The 19,682-nt window shown below is 45.0% G+C and overlaps 1 protein-coding gene and 1 long non-coding RNA gene across 3 annotated transcripts; one reads left to right on the top strand and one right to left on the bottom strand.

Annotated features, from left to right (window-relative positions):
- Positions 1 to 1,918: 1,918 nt before the first annotated feature.
- On the top strand, positions 1,919 to 2,654 carry LOC148159492 (uncharacterized). Its single transcript, XR_015763152.1, has 4 exons — positions 1,919 to 2,023; positions 2,162 to 2,212; positions 2,277 to 2,360; positions 2,533 to 2,654. It is a non-coding gene; the product is annotated as an uncharacterized LOC148159492 (long non-coding RNA).
- Positions 2,655 to 16,394: 13,740 nt separating this feature from the next.
- On the bottom strand, positions 16,395 to 19,682 carry borcs5 (BLOC-1 related complex subunit 5). 2 transcript variants are annotated; one of them, XM_088006565.1, is made up of 5 exons: positions 19,318 to 19,682; positions 19,031 to 19,174; positions 18,314 to 18,471; positions 17,631 to 17,836; positions 16,395 to 17,326 (listed from the first exon to the last, which is right to left on the bottom strand). In XM_088006565.1, the coding sequence occupies exons 1-5, from the start codon at positions 19,373 to 19,375 to the stop codon at positions 17,281 to 17,283; spliced, it is 612 nt and encodes a 203-aa protein (XP_087862691.1). In that variant the 5' UTR covers positions 19,376 to 19,682; the 3' UTR covers positions 16,395 to 17,280. The 2 variants fall into 2 exon arrangements, with proteins under 2 accessions (XP_087862691.1, XP_014847421.1); XM_014991935.2 differs by having other exon boundaries at positions 16,395 to 17,836; positions 19,318 to 19,681.

The raw sequence follows: 19,682 nt of genomic DNA on the forward strand, positions 1-19,682 counted from the left end.
TCTCTTTCACTGCTCTCACACATATTTACATCATCACATTATCATCCGCGTCCCTCAAGCAGAGATTGACTCATCATCTCCCCTCTGATCTCCGTCCAAACCTCATCAGCCCCTCTTGAGTCCGCCTGTCAATCCGGAGGCACGAAACGCTCCTCAGTCTGCCTGGTCACACAACTACCCTCTGGGGTCGGGGAGAGAAGAGGAGAGTAGAAGGCGACGCAAACTCTGCAGAAGTTGTTTGCTCCTCTTCCCGGGGAGGCAGAGGCAAATCAAGGGGCCAAAGAAGAAGGTCTGTAATCGGAGAGACGAGGCGCGAGCTTACCTGCCCACGACGCAGACACACACCAGCAGGACTGTGGCTTTCTGTTGCCGCTCCGCTCCACTCACCTACGCTAAATCACTTCCATGACTCACTCAGGAGGTGGGGAGAGAGACAGCACCGGCTCTCGGCGTTAAGAGAAGTCGTTGCAAAGACGGGGGAAAAGGCAGGGAGCGTGCTTCCGCTGCAGTGATGCTCGCCTCTCCTCCTTTTTGCTTTGATTCCCCACCCCCATCCATCAGAGAACCCCCCCCCCCCACACACACACACACACCTTCCCAACACCCCCTCACTCTCCAACACAAGGTGTTACAAACAGAGTGTGTCTGCATCTACTGCCTCTGATTGGCTCCCTGTATCCTCCTCCATCGCCACCATCTCAACCAGTTTCTCTCTGGAGTCTGGACAGGCAGCCTTAAAGAGGCACTGCATCAAAGCCGTCTGTCTTAACACTAACAAAAAAAAAAAAACTGATTTGTGTGGGGGAATACATGAACTGTATTTATAATCCTTTTTGTGTGTCTCTTTGGATATTACCCAAAAGCGAAGCGGAAATTTTAGTTTATGGAGTCAGTCTTGGCAGATGGCTACTTACACGGAGACTCTTACACTGCAGGAGGTTTCTTCCTGTTTAAAAGGCAGTTTTCAGTTCCCCTGTCACCACAGATATGCACAGCTTGAGGGATCGCTCCAAAGTATCACCTCAGGAGGAGGGTTTACTGCAAAATCTGTTTTCTATTAGTTATTCCCAGAAATTAATTCCCACCCATCTGTCTCTTTTACCTCAAGCGTAATATTTGCAGTAGTTCATGCAGTCTGCTGACAACAAATCTGCTGGTGCTCACAAAGGAAAACTGTGGAAGAAAGTGTTATTGCAAAAAAAAAAAAAAACAGATTCTGACTAGTATAAAGTTGCTCTTGACATTTAAGTTTCTATCAATCTTCAGACAATTATTTTAATTGCTTTCTGTTTTAACAGGAATGCAGATTGGATTTCCTGACGAGACTGTTTGGACTTAGTTTCATGCTAACAAGAGAAGCGCTCTACTTCAAACTTTATTTTTCTTTTACAACATGAATTTATACATTTTATTATTTTAACCATGATACATCTGAAATCTGTTCCACAAGAAAGACCTGGCAAAGATGGCATCTTGAGACATGGAAAGAGATAGAATTAATTCACCAAGTTGACTGTGCATTTGTTTTTATCCATTTTTTTAAATATCACAGATGCTACATAATAACAAAATGTATATCAAAACTGAAATTTAAGAAGTCACAGAAACAACTGAAACTCTGCATCGTCTTGTTATATCTTATGGAGGTTGGCAGGTCAGCTATGAATGTGTATTACTGCCACCTACTGACCTGGAGGGCGGACAGGAGATAAACAGAAAAAAAACTAATGCTGTGAAATTAACTCAATAATTCAACTAAATTCTTTCTAGTAATTTTTTTACATTCATTTGATATTTTCCTTTACTGCCATCACAACTGAAAATGTTATAAGTGAGTCTCATTGAACCCTGGGTGACTTCTTTGAAGAGAGAGCCAATGAAAGTTAATGAGCTACAGCTGTGCCACCAGGATTGGGCTTTATATGCCTCACATGGTGGCAACACTTGCAGCTTGTGGCAGGAACCATGGGAGGTGTTCAGGTTCTTCTTTTTCATCTGGTGGCATTTATGTGGCTCGTCAAAGGTATGTGAATCCCTTTTCAAAGAATTAATATTCTGCAGCTTGTTGTATACCTTTATTCAAGTCTGTAAAATCTTGAATTGATCCACTAAGATTGTTGTGCTACTTCATACAACTGAAATGACACTATATTGTTAACAGGATTATGTTTACCTATTGCTTCTGGAGAAGAGGGTCAAAGGATAAATATCAGTGAGTATAAAGGTTTGGTTGAAAGGGATTCATTGACTATTGCTAACAACTTTTTCTCTGGCAGTGACGACTCAAAGAGAGATTTCTATGAAGAGCCAAACTGCTTTTCTGAAGTCGCTGGATTCCATTTTAACACTGGGTGAAAAAGGTGGGTAACTCTAACTTAAACCAAACTTTGCAGTTGTGAGCACTGGCGAAGTGGTGGTAATCCTACATCAGAGTTCATGCATGACTTGAACAGTAAATTTCAGGGTACTGTAAACTCCTGAAACGATATCACAAGTGCTGCTGCCGTCTTAACGTTTGCTCATCATGTTTAGTGAAACTGGAAACGGCCAAGAGTGGATTGAGCGACGCCTCCCACAACGTGTCAAGCGACGCCTCCCACAACGTGTCAAGCGACGCCTCCCACAACGTGTCAAGCGACGCCTCCCACAACGTGTCAAGCGACGCCTCCCACAACGTGTCAAGCGACGCCTCCCACAACGTGTCAAGCGACGCCTCCCACAACGTGTCAAGCGACGCCTCCCACAACGTGTCAAGCGACGCCTCCCACAACGTGTCAAGCGACGCCTCCCACAACGTGTCAAGCGACGCCTCCCACAACGTGTCAAGCGACGCCTCCCACAACGTGTCAAGCGACGCCTCCCACAACGTGTCAAGCGACGCCTCCCACAACGTGTCAAGCGACGCCTCCCACAACGTGTCAAGCGACGCCTCCCACAACGTGTCAAGCGACGCCTCCCACAACGTGTCAAGCGACGCCTCCCACAACGTGTCAAGCGACGCCTCCCACAACGTGTCAAGCGACGCCTCCCACAACGTGTCAAGCGACGCCTCCCACAACGTGTCAAGCGACGCCTCCCACAACGTGTCAAGCGACGCCTCCCACAACGTGTCAAGCGACGCCTCCCACAACGTGTCAAGCGACGCCTCCCACAACGTGTCAAGCGACGCCTCCCACAACGTGTCAAGCGACGCCTCCCACAACGTGTCAAGCGACGCCTCCCACAACGTGTCAAGCGACGCCTCCCACAACGTGTCAAGCGACGCCTCCCACAACGTGTCAAGCGACGCCTCCCACAACGTGTCAAGCGACGCCTCCCACAACGTGTCAAGCGACGCCTCCCACAACGTGTCAAGCGACGCCTCCCACAACGTGTCAAGCGACGCCTCCCACAACGTGTCAAGCGACGCCTCCCACAACGTGTCAAGCGACGCCTCCCACAACGTGTCAAGCGACGCCTCCCACAACGTGTCAAGCGACGCCTCCCACAACGTGTCAAGCGACGCCTCCCACAACGTGTCAAGCGACGCCTCCCACAACGTGTCAAGCGACGCCTCCCACAACGTGTCAAGCGACGCCTCCCACAACGTGTCAAGCGACGCCTCCCACAACGTGTCAAGCGACGCCTCCCACAACGTGTCAAGCGACGCCTCCCACAACGTGTCAAGCGACGCCTCCCACAACGTGTCAAGCGACGCCTCCCACAACGTGTCAAGCGACGCCTCCCACAACGTGTCAAGCGACGCCTCCCACAACGTGTCAAGCGACGCCTCCCACAACGTGTCAAGCGACGCCTCCCACAACGTGTCAAGCGACGCCTCCCACAACGTGTCAAGCGACGCCTCCCACAACGTGTCAAGCGACGCCTCCCACAACGTGTCAAGCGACGCCTCCCACAACGTGTCAAGCGACGCCTCCCACAACGTGTCAAGCGACGCCTCCCACAACGTGTCAAGCGACGCCTCCCACAACGTGTCAAGCGACGCCTCCCACAACGTGTCAAGCGACGCCTCCCACAACGTGTCAAGCGACGCCTCCCACAACGTGTCAAGCGACGCCTCCCACAACGTGTCAAGCGACGCCTCCCACAACGTGTCAAGCGACGCCTCCCACAACGTGTCAAGCGACGCCTCCCACAACGTGTCAAGCGACGCCTCCCACAACGTGTCAAGCGACGCCTCCCACAACGTGTCAAGCGACGCCTCCCACAACGTGTCAAGCGACGCCTCCCACAACGTGTCAAGCGACGCCTCCCACAACGTGTCAAGCGACGCCTCCCACAACGTGTCAAGCGACGCCTCCCACAACGTGTCAAGCGACGCCTCCCACAACGTGTCAAGCGACGCCTCCCACAACGTGTCAAGCGACGCCTCCCACAACGTGTCAAGCGACGCCTCCCACAACGTGTCAAGCGACGCCTCCCACAACGTGTCAAGCGACGCCTCCCACAACGTGTCAAGCGACGCCTCCCACAACGTGTCAAGCGACGCCTCCCACAACGTGTCAAGCGACGCCTCCCACAACGTGTCAAGCGACGCCTCCCACAACGTGTCAAGCGACGCCTCCCACAACGTGTCAAGCGACGCCTCCCACAACGTGTCAAGCGACGCCTCCCACAACGTGTCAAGCGACGCCTCCCACAACGTGTCAAGCGACGCCTCCCACAACGTGTCAAGCGACGCCTCCCACAACGTGTCAAGCGACGCCTCCCACAACGTGTCAAGCGACGCCTCCCACAACGTGTCAAGCGACGCCTCCCACAACGTGTCAAGCGACGCCTCCCACAACGTGTCAAGCGACGCCTCCCACAACGTGTCAAGCGACGCCTCCCACAACGTGTCAAGCGACGCCTCCCACAACGTGTCAAGCGACGCCTCCCACAACGTGTCAAGCGACGCCTCCCACAACGTGTCAAGCGACGCCTCCCACAACGTGTCAAGCGACGCCTCCCACAACGTGTCAAGCGACGCCTCCCACAACGTGTCAAGCGACGCCTCCCACAACGTGTCAAGCGACGCCTCCCACAACGTGTCAAGCGACGCCTCCCACAACGTGTCAAGCGACGCCTCCCACAACGTGTCAAGCGACGCCTCCCACAACGTGTCAAGCGACGCCTCCCACAACGTGTCAAGCGACGCCTCCCACAACGTGTCAAGCGACGCCTCCCACAACGTGTCAAGCGACGCCTCCCACAACGTGTCAAGCGACGCCTCCCACAACGTGTCAAGCGACGCCTCCCACAACGTGTCAAGCGACGCCTCCCACAACGTGTCAAGCGACGCCTCCCACAACGTGTCAAGCGACGCCTCCCACAACGTGTCAAGCGACGCCTCCCACAACGTGTCAAGCGACGCCTCCCACAACGTGTCAAGCGACGCCTCCCACAACGTGTCAAGCGACGCCTCCCACAACGTGTCAAGCGACGCCTCCCACAACGTGTCAAGCGACGCCTCCCACAACGTGTCAAGCGACGCCTCCCACAACGTGTCAAGCGACGCCTCCCACAACGTGTCAAGCGACGCCTCCCACAACGTGTCAAGCGACGCCTCCCACAACGTGTCAAGCGACGCCTCCCACAACGTGTCAAGCGACGCCTCCCACAACGTGTCAAGCGACGCCTCCCACAACGTGTCAAGCGACGCCTCCCACAACGTGTCAAGCGACGCCTCCCACAACGTGTCAAGCGACGCCTCCCACAACGTGTCAAGCGACGCCTCCCACAACGTGTCAAGCGACGCCTCCCACAACGTGTCAAGCGACGCCTCCCACAACGTGTCAAGCGACGCCTCCCACAACGTGTCAAGCGACGCCTCCCACAACGTGTCAAGCGACGCCTCCCACAACGTGTCAAGCGACGCCTCCCACAACGTGTCAAGCGACGCCTCCCACAACGTGTCAAGCGACGCCTCCCACAACGTGTCAAGCGACGCCTCCCACAACGTGTCAAGCGACGCCTCCCACAACGTGTCAAGCGACGCCTCCCACAACGTGTCAAGCGACGCCTCCCACAACGTGTCAAGCGACGCCTCCCACAACGTGTCAAGCGACGCCTCCCACAACGTGTCAAGCGACGCCTCCCACAACGTGTCAAGCGACGCCTCCCACAACGTGTCAAGCGACGCCTCCCACAACGTGTCAAGCGACGCCTCCCACAACGTGTCAAGCGACGCCTCCCACAACGTGTCAAGCGACGCCTCCCACAACGTGTCAAGCGACGCCTCCCACAACGTGTCAAGCGACGCCTCCCACAACGTGTCAAGCGACGCCTCCCACAACGTGTCAAGCGACGCCTCCCACAACGTGTCAAGCGACGCCTCCCACAACGTGTCAAGCGACGCCTCCCACAACGTGTCAAGCGACGCCTCCCACAACGTGTCAAGCGACGCCTCCCACAACGTGTCAAGCGACGCCTCCCACAACGTGTCAAGCGACGCCTCCCACAACGTGTCAAGCGACGCCTCCCACAACGTGTCAAGCCCTTAATCCCTTTCTGATTAAAATAAGATTCAAATTTTTCTCGTATTCACTTCTTTAATCGAGTGTCACTCTTCCGAAGTTCTGTAGGTCTGTGTAGCAGCACAGCCATCTGGTCATTTGTTTACATCCTTCACCTGCAGGGTCTCAAGCAATTTGGCTTCTCAAATTTCAAATGACTCAAGATATTCTGTAGTCTAATGGGCTTTAATTTGAGTTTTTTTTTTTTTCTCTCAGGACTTTAAGCCAGGAAAAGTTCACTATGGTAGTACTGAGGAAAATGCCTAATGAAGCTCTTTGCTTTGTCTGAATTGCATTAAATTTGGATGCTTTCTGTAACAGTTTTCTTAGGGCAGCTTAAAAAGGAATAAGCTGATTTTGTTCAGGACATCTTTGTGGTTCTTGGTGAGTAAAAATCCATCTGTTGGCCTTTGAACGGTAAGTGTGAAAAGTAACTGAAGCTGCAAAACACAACCATTAGTGTCGAACTTTAGGCAATTACATTTGCAATATATAAATGAATCACTGCTTTTGATGCTTAAAAGGAACTGTGCATTATGTCTCTTTAAAAGTTCTATAATTTCAAATTAATACAACCCATACTTGTATAGAAGACACGTTTCTAAAATAAAGGGCCACAAATCTGAATAATCTGGCTGAACTGATTTCAGCAGCATGTTGGATTAAACTAAGGCCTTTTGTCCTCAGTTCTAATGGTGCATCATTTTCTGCATAAAGTTGCAGGTTTTCTGTCTGCCACTGATGGTGCTTTTAACAAGTAAAGCTTTTCCACTTCTGGAAATGAATTCTAATAAAATACAAAGAATGTATTCATGAATATCTTTACCATTTCAATCGTGCCCACAGAGGGCTACACTGTACCGCCATCATTTCAACCTGCAGTTATATCCCAGATACTTTCATCTGCAGTGATAGATGCTTGCACACAATCCTTCCCAACTATAAAACTCTGATTCCTGCAGATTGTGGAAGGCTGGAGAATGATTACAGGCCTGAAAGACTTGAAGGGTATCCATTAATGTCAGCCTTGTGTGTGTGCAAAAGGTGAACTCAGTTACAGTAGGCATTCAGAGGAAGTTCTGCAAGCCAATTAGCCGCATGAATCCTGCAGCCTTGCTGTTCTTTTCCCACTGAGAGAACGTCTGAATATTTCAGAAGTGATAATTCCAAGGTTGCAGGAGGTTCCTGTGCAAACAAGCAGTCGCTCCTCATCTTCAGGTTAGAAGAGAAGAAAATTAGACATAATGTTCAGTAATGGGTTTAACAGCGTGCTGTAAAAGAACCATCTTAAGGTCAATGGTAAACCCTCACACAGACTCTAGGTGTGTGTAGATTCTATACAAAAATATAGAATATTTTATTAGAATTTTAGAGGGATTTATTTCAACTTTAATGGACACAGAGACGACAGACCGGTAGAAAGGGATCAGGTTTAAAAGGAGAGGAGATGAGAGTAGAGGAGAGAAAGAAGAGAACACAAGTCAACACCCTAGAAGTCTGCCTCTAAAACTGCGGAAAGAGAGAAAACAAAGCTGAGAAACCACAAAAACAACATATAATAAGACCAGTTACAACATGCATGCATCATGTATTGGTACATGACAATACAAGATGTACGTTGTGGCAACCGCAGTCTGACAGACGGATTTCAAGTGGGATTAAATCAAGATAAGTACAAAGCATGATAACAGTGGAGAGTAATAGAGAACTAAGAGTCATCCTGAAAAAGTGATGTTAGAGTAAAACTTACTTCTGTGCTGTTTTCACATGTTGTAATGGTTTGATGCAAAACCCCCCAAAGCAACACAAAAGGTCTGACCTGACAGGTGAAATTATTCCTTACAATCAGATGAATGGTTAAGTTAAATAATTATTTTACACTAGCAGATTTTAACGCTGCCGTTCAACGTAAATCATTTTTGAAGCAGGATTGATGTAACAGACTGAATTTAAGATCATTTCTCATGTTGCTTTTGCATTTCTTCTTTTTCATTTGCTTCAAGCAGTTTAGTGTTGGTTCAATAGTGAATAACTGCTTCTACAATGATGCTTTTCTATCTTTTTTTTGTCTACAACAGTAAAATAATTTCAGTGATCTGTCCTGCTTCTGTCCTTCTCAGAAGATGTTTTCTCAAGATAATGAGAACATTTCTTCCATTATCACGAGAAGATACTAATTGTTTTCTTGAGATAACGAGATGATTATCTTATACTTTTTTCCGATGGAAAAGGTCACACGTACATGACGTAAACTTATAAGTCATCTCCCGCTACTGTGGCATGCATTACAAGGATGGAATCAGGATTAACACAAACACCAATCAACTTGTTATCTCAAGAAAACCTTTGGGATGTTAACTTGTGATCTTGGGAAAACCATCAGGGAAACTTAACTCATTATCTTGCAAAAACTACCGGGAAGAGAACTTGTTACCTCATTCTGTCCCACTGTTGTGGCATACATTACGACAGAGTAACGTTTAACCCACACACCGGCTGACTCGTTATCTCGAGAAAACCACTAGGTAATTATCTTATCTTGAGGAAAAGAATATGTCTACCTGTGCACGTCCCTAAATATTTCCACTGATGGCAAAAGTATAGCCCAGAGATGACCGTTGAGTTTGCCTTGTGGTTTTTGAGCGGGGGTAAGAGGCTCCAGGCCGATACATGGTCAACACAGACAACCACACACACACTCCCACTTAAGTGCAACTTAGAATAACCAATTAAAACGCAGATGGACTGTGGGAGGACGCTGTAGTACACTGAAAGAACAAAACTATGAACAAACCCGGAATGTGAACCTTATGGCTGTAAGGCAACAGAGCCGAGCACCAGGCAACCTGCTGCCTCCGGGGACAAAATAACAGCAATTATTCTAAACGAATTGGCTACTTGTCTGTTTTTGGGAGAACAGCCAAACACAGAGGACGTTTCACTCCGAGCCAATGAGCTCGGTTCTGATCAAACCTCGATGGTCCTCCACAGCCTTTCCGCCGACACACACACACACACACACACACCGACCCGTTGCCGTCCCTGTGTGCTTCCAGAACAAAGAGCTTGGCTCGGCCTCTTATGTGCTAATCAGCCTGAAGAGGCCACTCGACATAATTGATATAGGATGATGTTTTTCCCCCTTAAACTCAAGCACACACCGACACACGACTGACAAAGCAGCAGCAAACCACTGAGTGCAGACTGAAGAGGAGGATGTTCCTATAGAGGGTAGCTTTGCATATGAATGACAGCAAATAATAGATTCCTCCTACTTGTTATTGTTGAAAATGAAGCAGTACACGTGCTTCCTTTTCAGAGGAGCAGCAGTAAGGCGCATGCTGCAGAGCTCTGTGCATAGAGAACACAAGCTGCGTTTCCATTGACCAGATAACTTCGGGAATAGGCATTTTGACAATAAATGAGCTTAATGGAAACACGGCAATTTTGAAAAAACTAGTTTCTCTATTAAATGGTTTGTCTCTAGGATGACGTAGTTTTTCGGCCTTATCGAAATTAGGGTGTGTCGCAATTGAAAACTCTTTTCGCATCACAAGAGTCACATGATGAACAACTGGATGTTGCTAGTGGCGCTAACCACGAAGAAGAAGAAAAAGAAGACGGGAAGTAGTTGGAGAATGATGGGAAGGCATATTTTTAAAGGACTTATCGCGTGAACGCACCAATTCACTCGTGACTTTAGCTGCATTTCTTATTTAACGGAAATGCTGCAATTGAAAAATTGCTTTTTTTTTCAAGGTTGTTATTGACAAAGTTTTGTGCACATTGGCAATGAAAATGCAGCAACATTACATCTGTAAATTATATGTTTATCGATTGGATAATATTAAGGCCTGCTGCTCTGCCCACTTTCCGTTCTTAATAAGATCTTCTAAGAAAAATGACATTTAATTAGGAGCACAGAGCCACATTTGTTACCAAGGGTTGGACGCCTGGAAGCCAAAACAACAGAAAGAAAATGTCCTGCGGCAGTGTGTGCTTTCATTTTTTTGCTCAGAGAGAGGGAGGAATTCCCAGCGGTTCGTTTGACTCACTCATCTGAACGAGTCAAACATAACAGAGCAGTGATGGAAGTGGCTCCCGTCTCACTGGGTCTCCTCCACTTCTCCATGAATAATGGATGAAATGTTAAGTCTTCATAAAATCCTCCTTCTCTCTCAGCACATGCAGCGGCGGGTGTCTTTTTAGCACGCAGTCAGGGGCTCCGATGTGGTTAAAACGAAGCTGATGACTGTCAATCGCATTGAACGACAAAAAAGCAACTGAAATATGACTCACAAAGCAGATAACATGCACAACCCCCCCAAAAAAATCAGATAATTTTTAACATTTCAAAGAGCTGCAGCTGAACGAATGAAGCAGTTTTCTAAGAGGTGTGACTGTCCAGTTAAAGACAGTGCTCTGAAGTTATAGACACCCTGTACTGAGTTCATAAATGTCTTACAGCCTAACAAATATGGTAAAACAGGCTAAAAATATATTAAAGGGGAAGTATTATGTGTTTTCCAGCCACATAGAATAATTTTATAGCACAACAAAGTGACAATGTTGCCTTCAGTTGTAATAAAAATCCAGTATATATCAAATGACAAAATAAATTTGACTTTGTGACTTAATGTCTTGAAATTGGGCCTGTGTCTCTTTAAGAAACTCCTGCTCTTTCTGAAACTCTGCATTCAGGAAGTCATCACAACATGGCTCCTGTATTAACCCTGTAACAATGTTTCTACCAGCCTTGCACTGAGAAGTAGCTCCTATAACGAGCTCTACCAACAGACGTTTGCTAACTGCTGCTAGCTAGTCTGAAGGAGCTGAGTGGGGGAGCCACAGGGGAAGAGCTCCTCTGTGAGGCAGAGCTGCGTCCCTGAACGTGATGTTAGGTCCCACTGAACGTTTTGAACAGCTGAATGGTTGCTGGGGGGATTCAAGGATTTCCAATAAAGTAGACTTTACGTAGTACTGCCCCTTTAAGTCTTACTTAAGCCCCCAAGCGTTTATGTTCAAAATGAACTAAAGCATGTTTTAATGAAGAGGAACGTTTGATGTGCTCGTTTGTTTTTGTTTGGTCTGTCTGTCTTCCACAAAAGAAGACTCTACATATTCAGCACTGACTCAGACATCTTTTTTTCTGCAACACACTTTACCTGCCTTGAACCTTCACATTTCAAAGACTTTTCAGAACAGAAACAATGATGTCACATTTGCACAATCCTCCGCTCCTTCCTTTTGTAAACTAAAAACAACAAAAAACGAAGACGAAGTCTTTCACGCGTCGCGTCGCTGCCTGTCAGCTCCAGCTCGACTCTCTCAGCTAACTCAGGAGACAGCACACCTGAAGTTCAAGTACCACTGGTAACAGGCCATGAGTATGGAGGCTAAAGAAAACTGTCTAGGTTTATTACCACACACACACACACCTCCTCCTAGCTCACACACCACCTCGCTCCACCACATTACGAGCCAATGTCACCTCGCTCCCCGTTTGGTCCAAACGGAGCCTTTAATGACCCGCTGTTTGTTTGGCCACAGGGCGTCTCAGATGAGACATGATGCTGACAGTCGGATTTCATGGCAGCTGCCTCTGTGCCACTGAATCACCATCTGAGTCTCACACCATCACACATCGGAGGCCCAGCAAGTTCCCCAACGGTCGGCTTCATCCTCTATTACAGCCGTTGTTAAAGCTTGACTTGTCCAATGGAGAGTTGAACTTGTTTTTTTTTTCAATCCAGTGGCTGATCGAAATGCTGATGATGTGCTGGTTATGGGAATATGTCCATCTTGAGCTATGATCATCCTCTATTCTGAACGTTAAGGTGAGATGATGATAACTGAAGGGGAAACACTCCACTGCTACCCTTCAAAGCTCAGATTTTAAATTATTGTTGTGGCATTGTACCCCGATTGCCATGGAAACCATACAGTGGGGCAGCGTGTTAGTTCCACGTCTTCTGTCAGGTAGCTGACTCATGCAGTCATCCCTCTGGTAACGTTTGGAGCGACGGCCTTCCGGTGGAAGGCAACGAAGCAACGAATGCTGTGTGCAACGAGGCAACGAAGTGCTTTATTAGATGTTCCAAGTTATATTTGGTTTGATGAGGGATTCGCAGAAGAAGAAGAAGAAGAAGAAGAAGAAGAAGAAGAAGAAGATGGAGAATAAAAAAAACATGAGGGGTGAAGCTCCATCAGCTTTCTGTCACTGGAGGTGGCTGGCTGTCGAATAAAAAGCTGTGCTCAGTCATTTTACAGGATGAAAGTCAATACAGTCGATACAGGCAATCATCTAACCTTCCCTCCAGCTGCTCTCTACAGTATTTACAGCTCCAGGCCGGATCGCTTTGACCTGAAAGGGGGCGTGGGTAAGACGGTGCATGTGTAGAATCAAATGCAATGGGACAGAATTAAAAAATGCTAGCCATGTGACTCGACTAAAAAATTTTTAATCAAGTTAATTGGAGCATTCGTTCACATCTTAATTGTAACAAACCCCCTTTTTGCTGCTAAGTTCTCTAATAAATAGACATATGAGCTCAACAACAAAGATACTTAATCTGTTATGTCTATCAGATTGGTGTAAAGTGCTACTCTACCGGTCATTCATGTAACTCCGAAAAAAAAATACTTTTGTTGATGCTAACATTAGCAGTAGGGATGTTTGTACTGTTTAGCACTGAGATGCTATTTTAGGCTTGAAAAGCTTCAGTGATGCACAAACACAACATGAACACAACAGTAGTCTCTTCCAGCATCTTATCAAATCGTCTTTTGGAGCAAATATTAACGCCCTGTGGGCCCAGAGAAGCAGCTTCGTAATCCGTCGTTGTTGGGTGCGGATGTCAATTGTGCGTCAGATTTTCAAGTGTTCCAGAAACGTGTAAGTACAAAGGTTCCAGCCGCAGTAGGAATGGGTTTTCTCAGGATGCCTGCAATTTCATTTTTCACCAAATCTTATTTTGCACTCGAGGTTATTTCAGGAGGACAACTTTTGGATTCCCCCACCTGAAATTTAGTTCTGTTTCCAGTCTGAAAAATTCATGGCGCATCCAAGAGGGTATCCAGATGTGTGATATAAACTTTTAAAGTTGTGTAGTTTGCAAAAACAGAAGCAAAGTCCTTTTGGAAAGCTGGAGTTTTTTCTTTTAGAATCTTAAATTTTGAAATAAATCCGAAGCAAAGACGGACGATGTTAAAAAAATGATAAGTATGACTTTTTCTTTTAGGTCCTGCGTTTCAAATGGCACATTACATCTTTATTTCAAATTTCTGCTTTTTTCTCTCAAAAGTACATTTAGGTAAACCAGATCTCATGTTTCAATTAATTAATTTTCTCTTCATTTCTTGTTTAGAAATTGTAAAATCTGTCTACGTCTTGTAGAAAACAGTAGTATTCTTTTTAAAAATGCTTACACTTTCAATTTCCTGCAGCTTCTTAAAATGCACTTGTGTCACATAACAGAAAATGCATCAAACAGTTTGATAAACTCAAAATAAATCACGGAAAAAAAATAAGTAATGAAACATTAATCAACCTCATAGCAATTCTTCACAAGAGTGAGGAATTCCACAGTAAGGCTTACTGGAGCCAAACTGAGGTTAAGCTTTTTTTTCATAGTGTTTTAATTATCTAATTAAACCAATTTGCACAGATTAAAACAACAACACACAATCCAGTAACAAGTAGGGGGGAAACTAAGAGACAGAAACAGTGTTGCAGCTCAACCAACAGAAGTGCTGACATATTTTCATGTTTTTAATTTGAAGCGTTGCGCCAGGAAGGAGGCAGCAAACCAGGCTTTTGATTTATATTCAAATGAGAAGAATACAGGGGGAAATTGGATTTCTCTTTCATTTCAGAGAATGAATTTCCTGGCTGCAGATTATATTGAATCATCTGGCAGTGTTAATATCCAGCTCTGAGCGTCAGGAGCAACTCCTCATTACATAAGATTCAGAGAAACTTTTACACCTCGTCGCCACGGAGCGCTGCGACAGTTTTCACTTCAAGGGTGATGTTCAAACAATACACACACCGCCCACCCGTCCAAAGGCCGTTTAAGGCATTTCCACCTGTTTTAATTTACACATGAAAGGCGATAACATATCAAAAAGAGTTCTAGTTAAAGTTCCAGTGAAGATTAGTCTCTGTTTTATGTCCCATATGTCAAAGAAGTGGACTAACGCTGCGCCGCCATGTGAAAGAAGGGAACAATTAGAATGGTCATCAGGACGTTGTACCCTGATTAAAATTCAGCAAACATTTAATCATACCGACTCAAACGGAAGTAAATACGTCTTCGACTTCAAGAAAGACGGTTAAATCCGGTGTAAGCCTTTTCAGGGTTTATTTATCAAGTAGATGAAAATGACTGATCTGGCACAATAACCTGCTGTCCGGGAAAAATGGGTTTTCTTGCAGAGGCGGAAGTAATTTGTGGGGGGGAGTTGACTCTAAAGCATCCTCCTTTGTCTGGACAGCACCAAAAAGCTTTTATATTGATTTTAATAGTGGAAGAGATTAAACACATAATCAATACTCACGGTTCATCCCGTTTTAAGGGAATTAGAAAAGTTCTCTTGAGGTCCGAGGATAAGTTAGGTGTGTGTCTGTGTGTGTGTGCTTGCTTATATAAACATAGCAGAAAAAGAACAGAAATTTGTGTTTGGTTGATTATTTCTTTATTCTAACAATGCTTTTTGGCAATACATCTTCTACCTCTGAAAAATCTGTTCATTTCCCCTTAAAGTTGCAGTGTGTAACTTTAATAAAAAATGTTTTGTTTTTTGTTTTACATATTTGTTAAATCTGTTAATATATTGTGACAGTACAGATAATCTGTCAACCAATCAAAGCGAGGAGGAGGGTCTTAATGTTGTCAATCACCTTCTTGTATGCTACTCATTCTCTGTTCCCTTCCTTGTGATCTGCTAGGCTACAGCTTCTTCCAGATAGCATATCTTGCCCTGAATGCTAAGGCTAGTTAGCATGACCACTGACGATGGCCAATAAACAGTTTTCCTGTAACAGTAATTTGTTTTTCCACCACTAGAATATTTAGCAGCACACAAGAGGTTGATTGACAACTCTAAGACCCTCCTCCTGGCTCTGATTGGTTGGTGCGTTTCTTCAGATGGCAGCAGCAGCTCAGTGAGGAGGTGGAGGAGATCGATCTGTTCACAGATTATCTCTCATATTATGCAGTCACCACATGACAGTTTTAATGAATATGTAAAATCCATATTTTTCAAAATAAAAGTTACATACTGCAGCTTATATATATATATATATATATATATATATATATATATATATATATATATATATATATATATATATATATATATATATATATATATATAAACAACTATATATGTATAGTTGTTTCTTTACAGAAGTTGAGCTAGGTGGTGTCTGGTCAGTATTTTATTTTTATTGTCCATAAATAAAATAGAACATGCATTTACCATGTGGCTGGTTTTTTTTTTTTTTTTTTTTATTAAAAGTTTTCTTTCTAAAATAACATTTAGTCAGGTATAAAACATACTTTTAACTAAGTTCATATTTCTTTATTAAAAATGTTTTTTTATTGTTTCTGATGTAATAATCTAATCTTAAATGTGTTTTAATTTAAACAGAAAATTTTAAAAAAGGCTTGAAAGCATCAGTTTGTGTCTAATTAATTTATATAATGTGTTTCACTTAATGACTGAATTTGTGAAATACTGGAACTTTTACTGACTTGACTGCATTTTGGACCATACAGAAAAAAATGCATATTTGGCGCCACCTAGTGAAAAAACAAACCAACCCAGTGTGTGTTGCCTGGACCTTTGCTGCCCTTTAACTTATAGCTCTTGCATGAGGAGAAATAACTTAGGACATTTTATTCACTTTAAAGGCTTTTATTAAAAAAACAGGTTTATGTGACTAATCAATATTTACAGTTACAACTTGTATAATTCACCTCTTTGACTCGTTCCTCTGTCATTAGTATTTGGAGTTTCTTCTGCTGCTCCATCTGCTTCTTTACAAGGGCACTAGCCCAGGGCGACACATTTGTTTTTGGGGAGGTGAAAAGAGTCAAAGGATTTTTTTAATGAATGCGTATTTTGCGACCATTCTCACAGGGCCCTACCAGGTTAGCTGTGTTAATATTTAAGGATTTTTAGGCACATAAACAGTACTCGAGTATTTGAAAATTATGACGTTATTTTTGGGGAACAACATGGAGCTCCGTCCCACGGGACATATTATACATGCCGTGTGTCAATTATTACCCACTGATGCATAAGACTAACTACTAATATGGTCACCAAAACTGGAGCCAACATCCTTCTAAACATGGCAAAGACTTCTGGTTCAACTCTAAATCAGATGCAGTGAAATTTATTTGATGGGTTTCCTGAAGGAAAGACCAGACAGTTGTTTAATTCCTACTTCCTGTTGGTAGGCAGGGCTGTTCAGCTGTCACTCGCCAGCAAAACAATAATAAGGCTGAGATTTCTTTACGAGACCCTAAAACACGTCACGGACTGAGAGCTTCGTCAGTCTTTTTTTTTTTTTTTGCAATAAGCTCCGGCTTTTTTAAAAGCACTAGTTTAATCCATTGCTATTACTTCAACATACTTCACACCAAACTATTCAAGTAAAACTCAAAGCAAACATTGACTCTTTGACTTGTGGGTCGTGTCCGTCTAGAACATTCTCAGTTTGTCACAAGTAGAGGGTCTTGATCTCGACGCTCAGGACAAAACACCAGATCTGGAGCTAGAAGGCCGATTTCAGCCATGATCTGTAAAGTGAGACGAGTGATCTGAAAAAAAAAGAAAAAGAATAAAAAAAAAAAGCTTTCTGTAGTTCTTCAGCTGTTTTTTTCTTTCTTTTTTTTTAGCAAGTGTTGCCATGATTTTTACATAGTTTGTATCCAAGAGGAAGATGTGAAATTTTCCCTGCTCCTTCCTCGTGTTGGGAAAACATGCAGGACTAAACGAGCTACTTCCTTAATGCCGTTAGTTCCACCAAACAGTCAGAGTCAAAGCGGTCCATGTTCATCGACCTGTTCTGTGGCTGGGTTTGGGTCCAGCTTGGGCTACTTGGAGGCAGGTTCGCCCTCTGACCTCATGCTGAAGGGCTCCAGCCGCTCGCTCTCCGGCAGCATGTTGTTGAGGCGCTCCATGAGCGGCACCGTCTGGTCAATCCCCATCTGGATGCGCCGCAGGATCATGGACATCTCGTTGACCTTCTGGATCTGCTCGGCGTACTTGGCGTAGCGCTTCTGGCGCTCCTGCATTATGCTGAACAAGGCTTCCACAGACAAGTCCATCTGAAAGGGGAAAAAAAAAAAAAGACGGTAGACAGTTTGTAGGGCTGCACAGTGGCAGAGCTGTTGCCTTGCAGCAAGAAGGTTCTGGGTTCGATTCCCGGCCCCGGTCTTTCTGCATGGAGTTTGCATGTTCTCCCTGTGCATGGTGGGTTTTCTCCGGATACTCCAGTTTCCTCCCACAGTCCAAAAACATGACTGTCAGGTTAATTGGCCTCTCCAAATTGCCCCTAGGTGTGAGTGTGTGTCTGCATGGTTGTTTGTCCTGTGTGTCTCTGTGTTGCCCTGCGACAGACTGGTGACCTGTCCAGGGTGTACCCTGCCTCTCGCCCGGAACGTTAGCTGGAGATAGGAACCAGCACCTCCTGACCCCACTGAGGGACAAGGGTGTAAAGAAAATGGATGGATGGTAGACAGTTTGTACCGGGGGATAGTATATACGGTAACTCTTCTCTGGTTTGGACTCAGTGAAATTCGAACCTCTTTGATCCTCTTGACGAGAGCGTTCTGGTCGAAAGCCACGGCTTCAGCACACTGGTGCAGGTGGTCTTGGTATCGGATGCAGAGCTGCAGGACCTGGGCCGGGTCCAGCCTCTCCAGACAGACGGTGCTTGGGGACGTCTGACCGCTCAGCACTCCTATGGAGAGACAAACACAAAACGAAAGACCTGCCGAGGCATGCTGGAGCCAAGAAAAGCAAGTGGATCAGAACCAAAATGAAAAGTTTGAGATATTTTTTTTTATAATCTAAACCTCCAAAAAGTAGAGTTAATAACAATAATTAGGTGAGTACTGAAGATATTTGGTTGCCTTAGGTTTTATTTTCACTGCAAAAACACATCTTACCAAGTATTTGTGGTCTAGTTTCCAGTCTACAATTGAAAACTAACTTGTAGTGCAAAATCTATTAAAAATCTGCTGTTGTTGCATCAGTATTCTTTGAAAACTTTTGCTGTGCTTAGTCTTTGTTATATGACTAAATAAAATGCAGATTAAGGTGGATGCAAATCTGATTTTGAGTAAACATACTCGAATAAAAAAAATTTAAAAAAAACTGCAAAGCGTGATCATTAAAAAAATTGTGCATCTGAAAAGTCCTCTTGTCAGAAAAAAAAAGTTTTTTTTCCTACTTCCACTGCCTTGTACTCGCGGGCCATATATTTACCATTCTTAAATCGTGGTTGCGGTGCCTCGTACCTTTCAGAAGCGGTTGGAACGTCGGGATCTCTTGGAGCTTGATCACATCGGGGTCGTTGTGGATATTTCTCAGTGACTGAGTCCCCTGAGCCACAACCACGATGTCATCCATCTTTGCCTTCTGCCTGGCCGGGGATGGCACCGCTGAAATGACACCAGAGTCAGAGAGACGAACTCCACCTTAGCTCAGCTTCTCCATGAGAAGAAATAAAACCAGAACTTATACTGTAGCACACAAACTTTATTTAACATGGCTATTTTTTTTAAAGTGAACCAGGTGATCTTACCAGCTGTACTGTAATCGGAGTGTTTATGTTCCGCATCTCCACTCTGTTCGTTTCCCATAGTAACGACACCTGGCTGCAAACCTCACCTTCTACTCAGCTTGATATCAGTTGTTTTCTGGATTGTTTTTCAAGCAACCCAGAAGTCTTAAAATGTGACAAGATTTTAAAGAACTACAAAAACAGATTCATGTCTCAACAGCTTATCAGCTGAGATCTGTCCTGCGGCAGCAACAAAATGCTTCTTAATTACTAAAGAGCTATAATTAAACTGTGGAGGAGAAAATATCATTTTATGTTCCAATTCGTCAAAATCTTCTCCTGATGATCTGCCTACTTCCGTAAATACTAAGCCCGGAAGCACCGCT

Source organism: Poecilia mexicana, unplaced genomic scaffold (genome assembly GCF_051168715.1).
Source record: "Poecilia mexicana isolate PSO_F unplaced genomic scaffold, ASM5116871v1 scaffold_6, whole genome shotgun sequence".
Classification (NCBI taxonomy): Eukaryota; Metazoa; Chordata; class Actinopteri; order Cyprinodontiformes; family Poeciliidae; genus Poecilia; species Poecilia mexicana.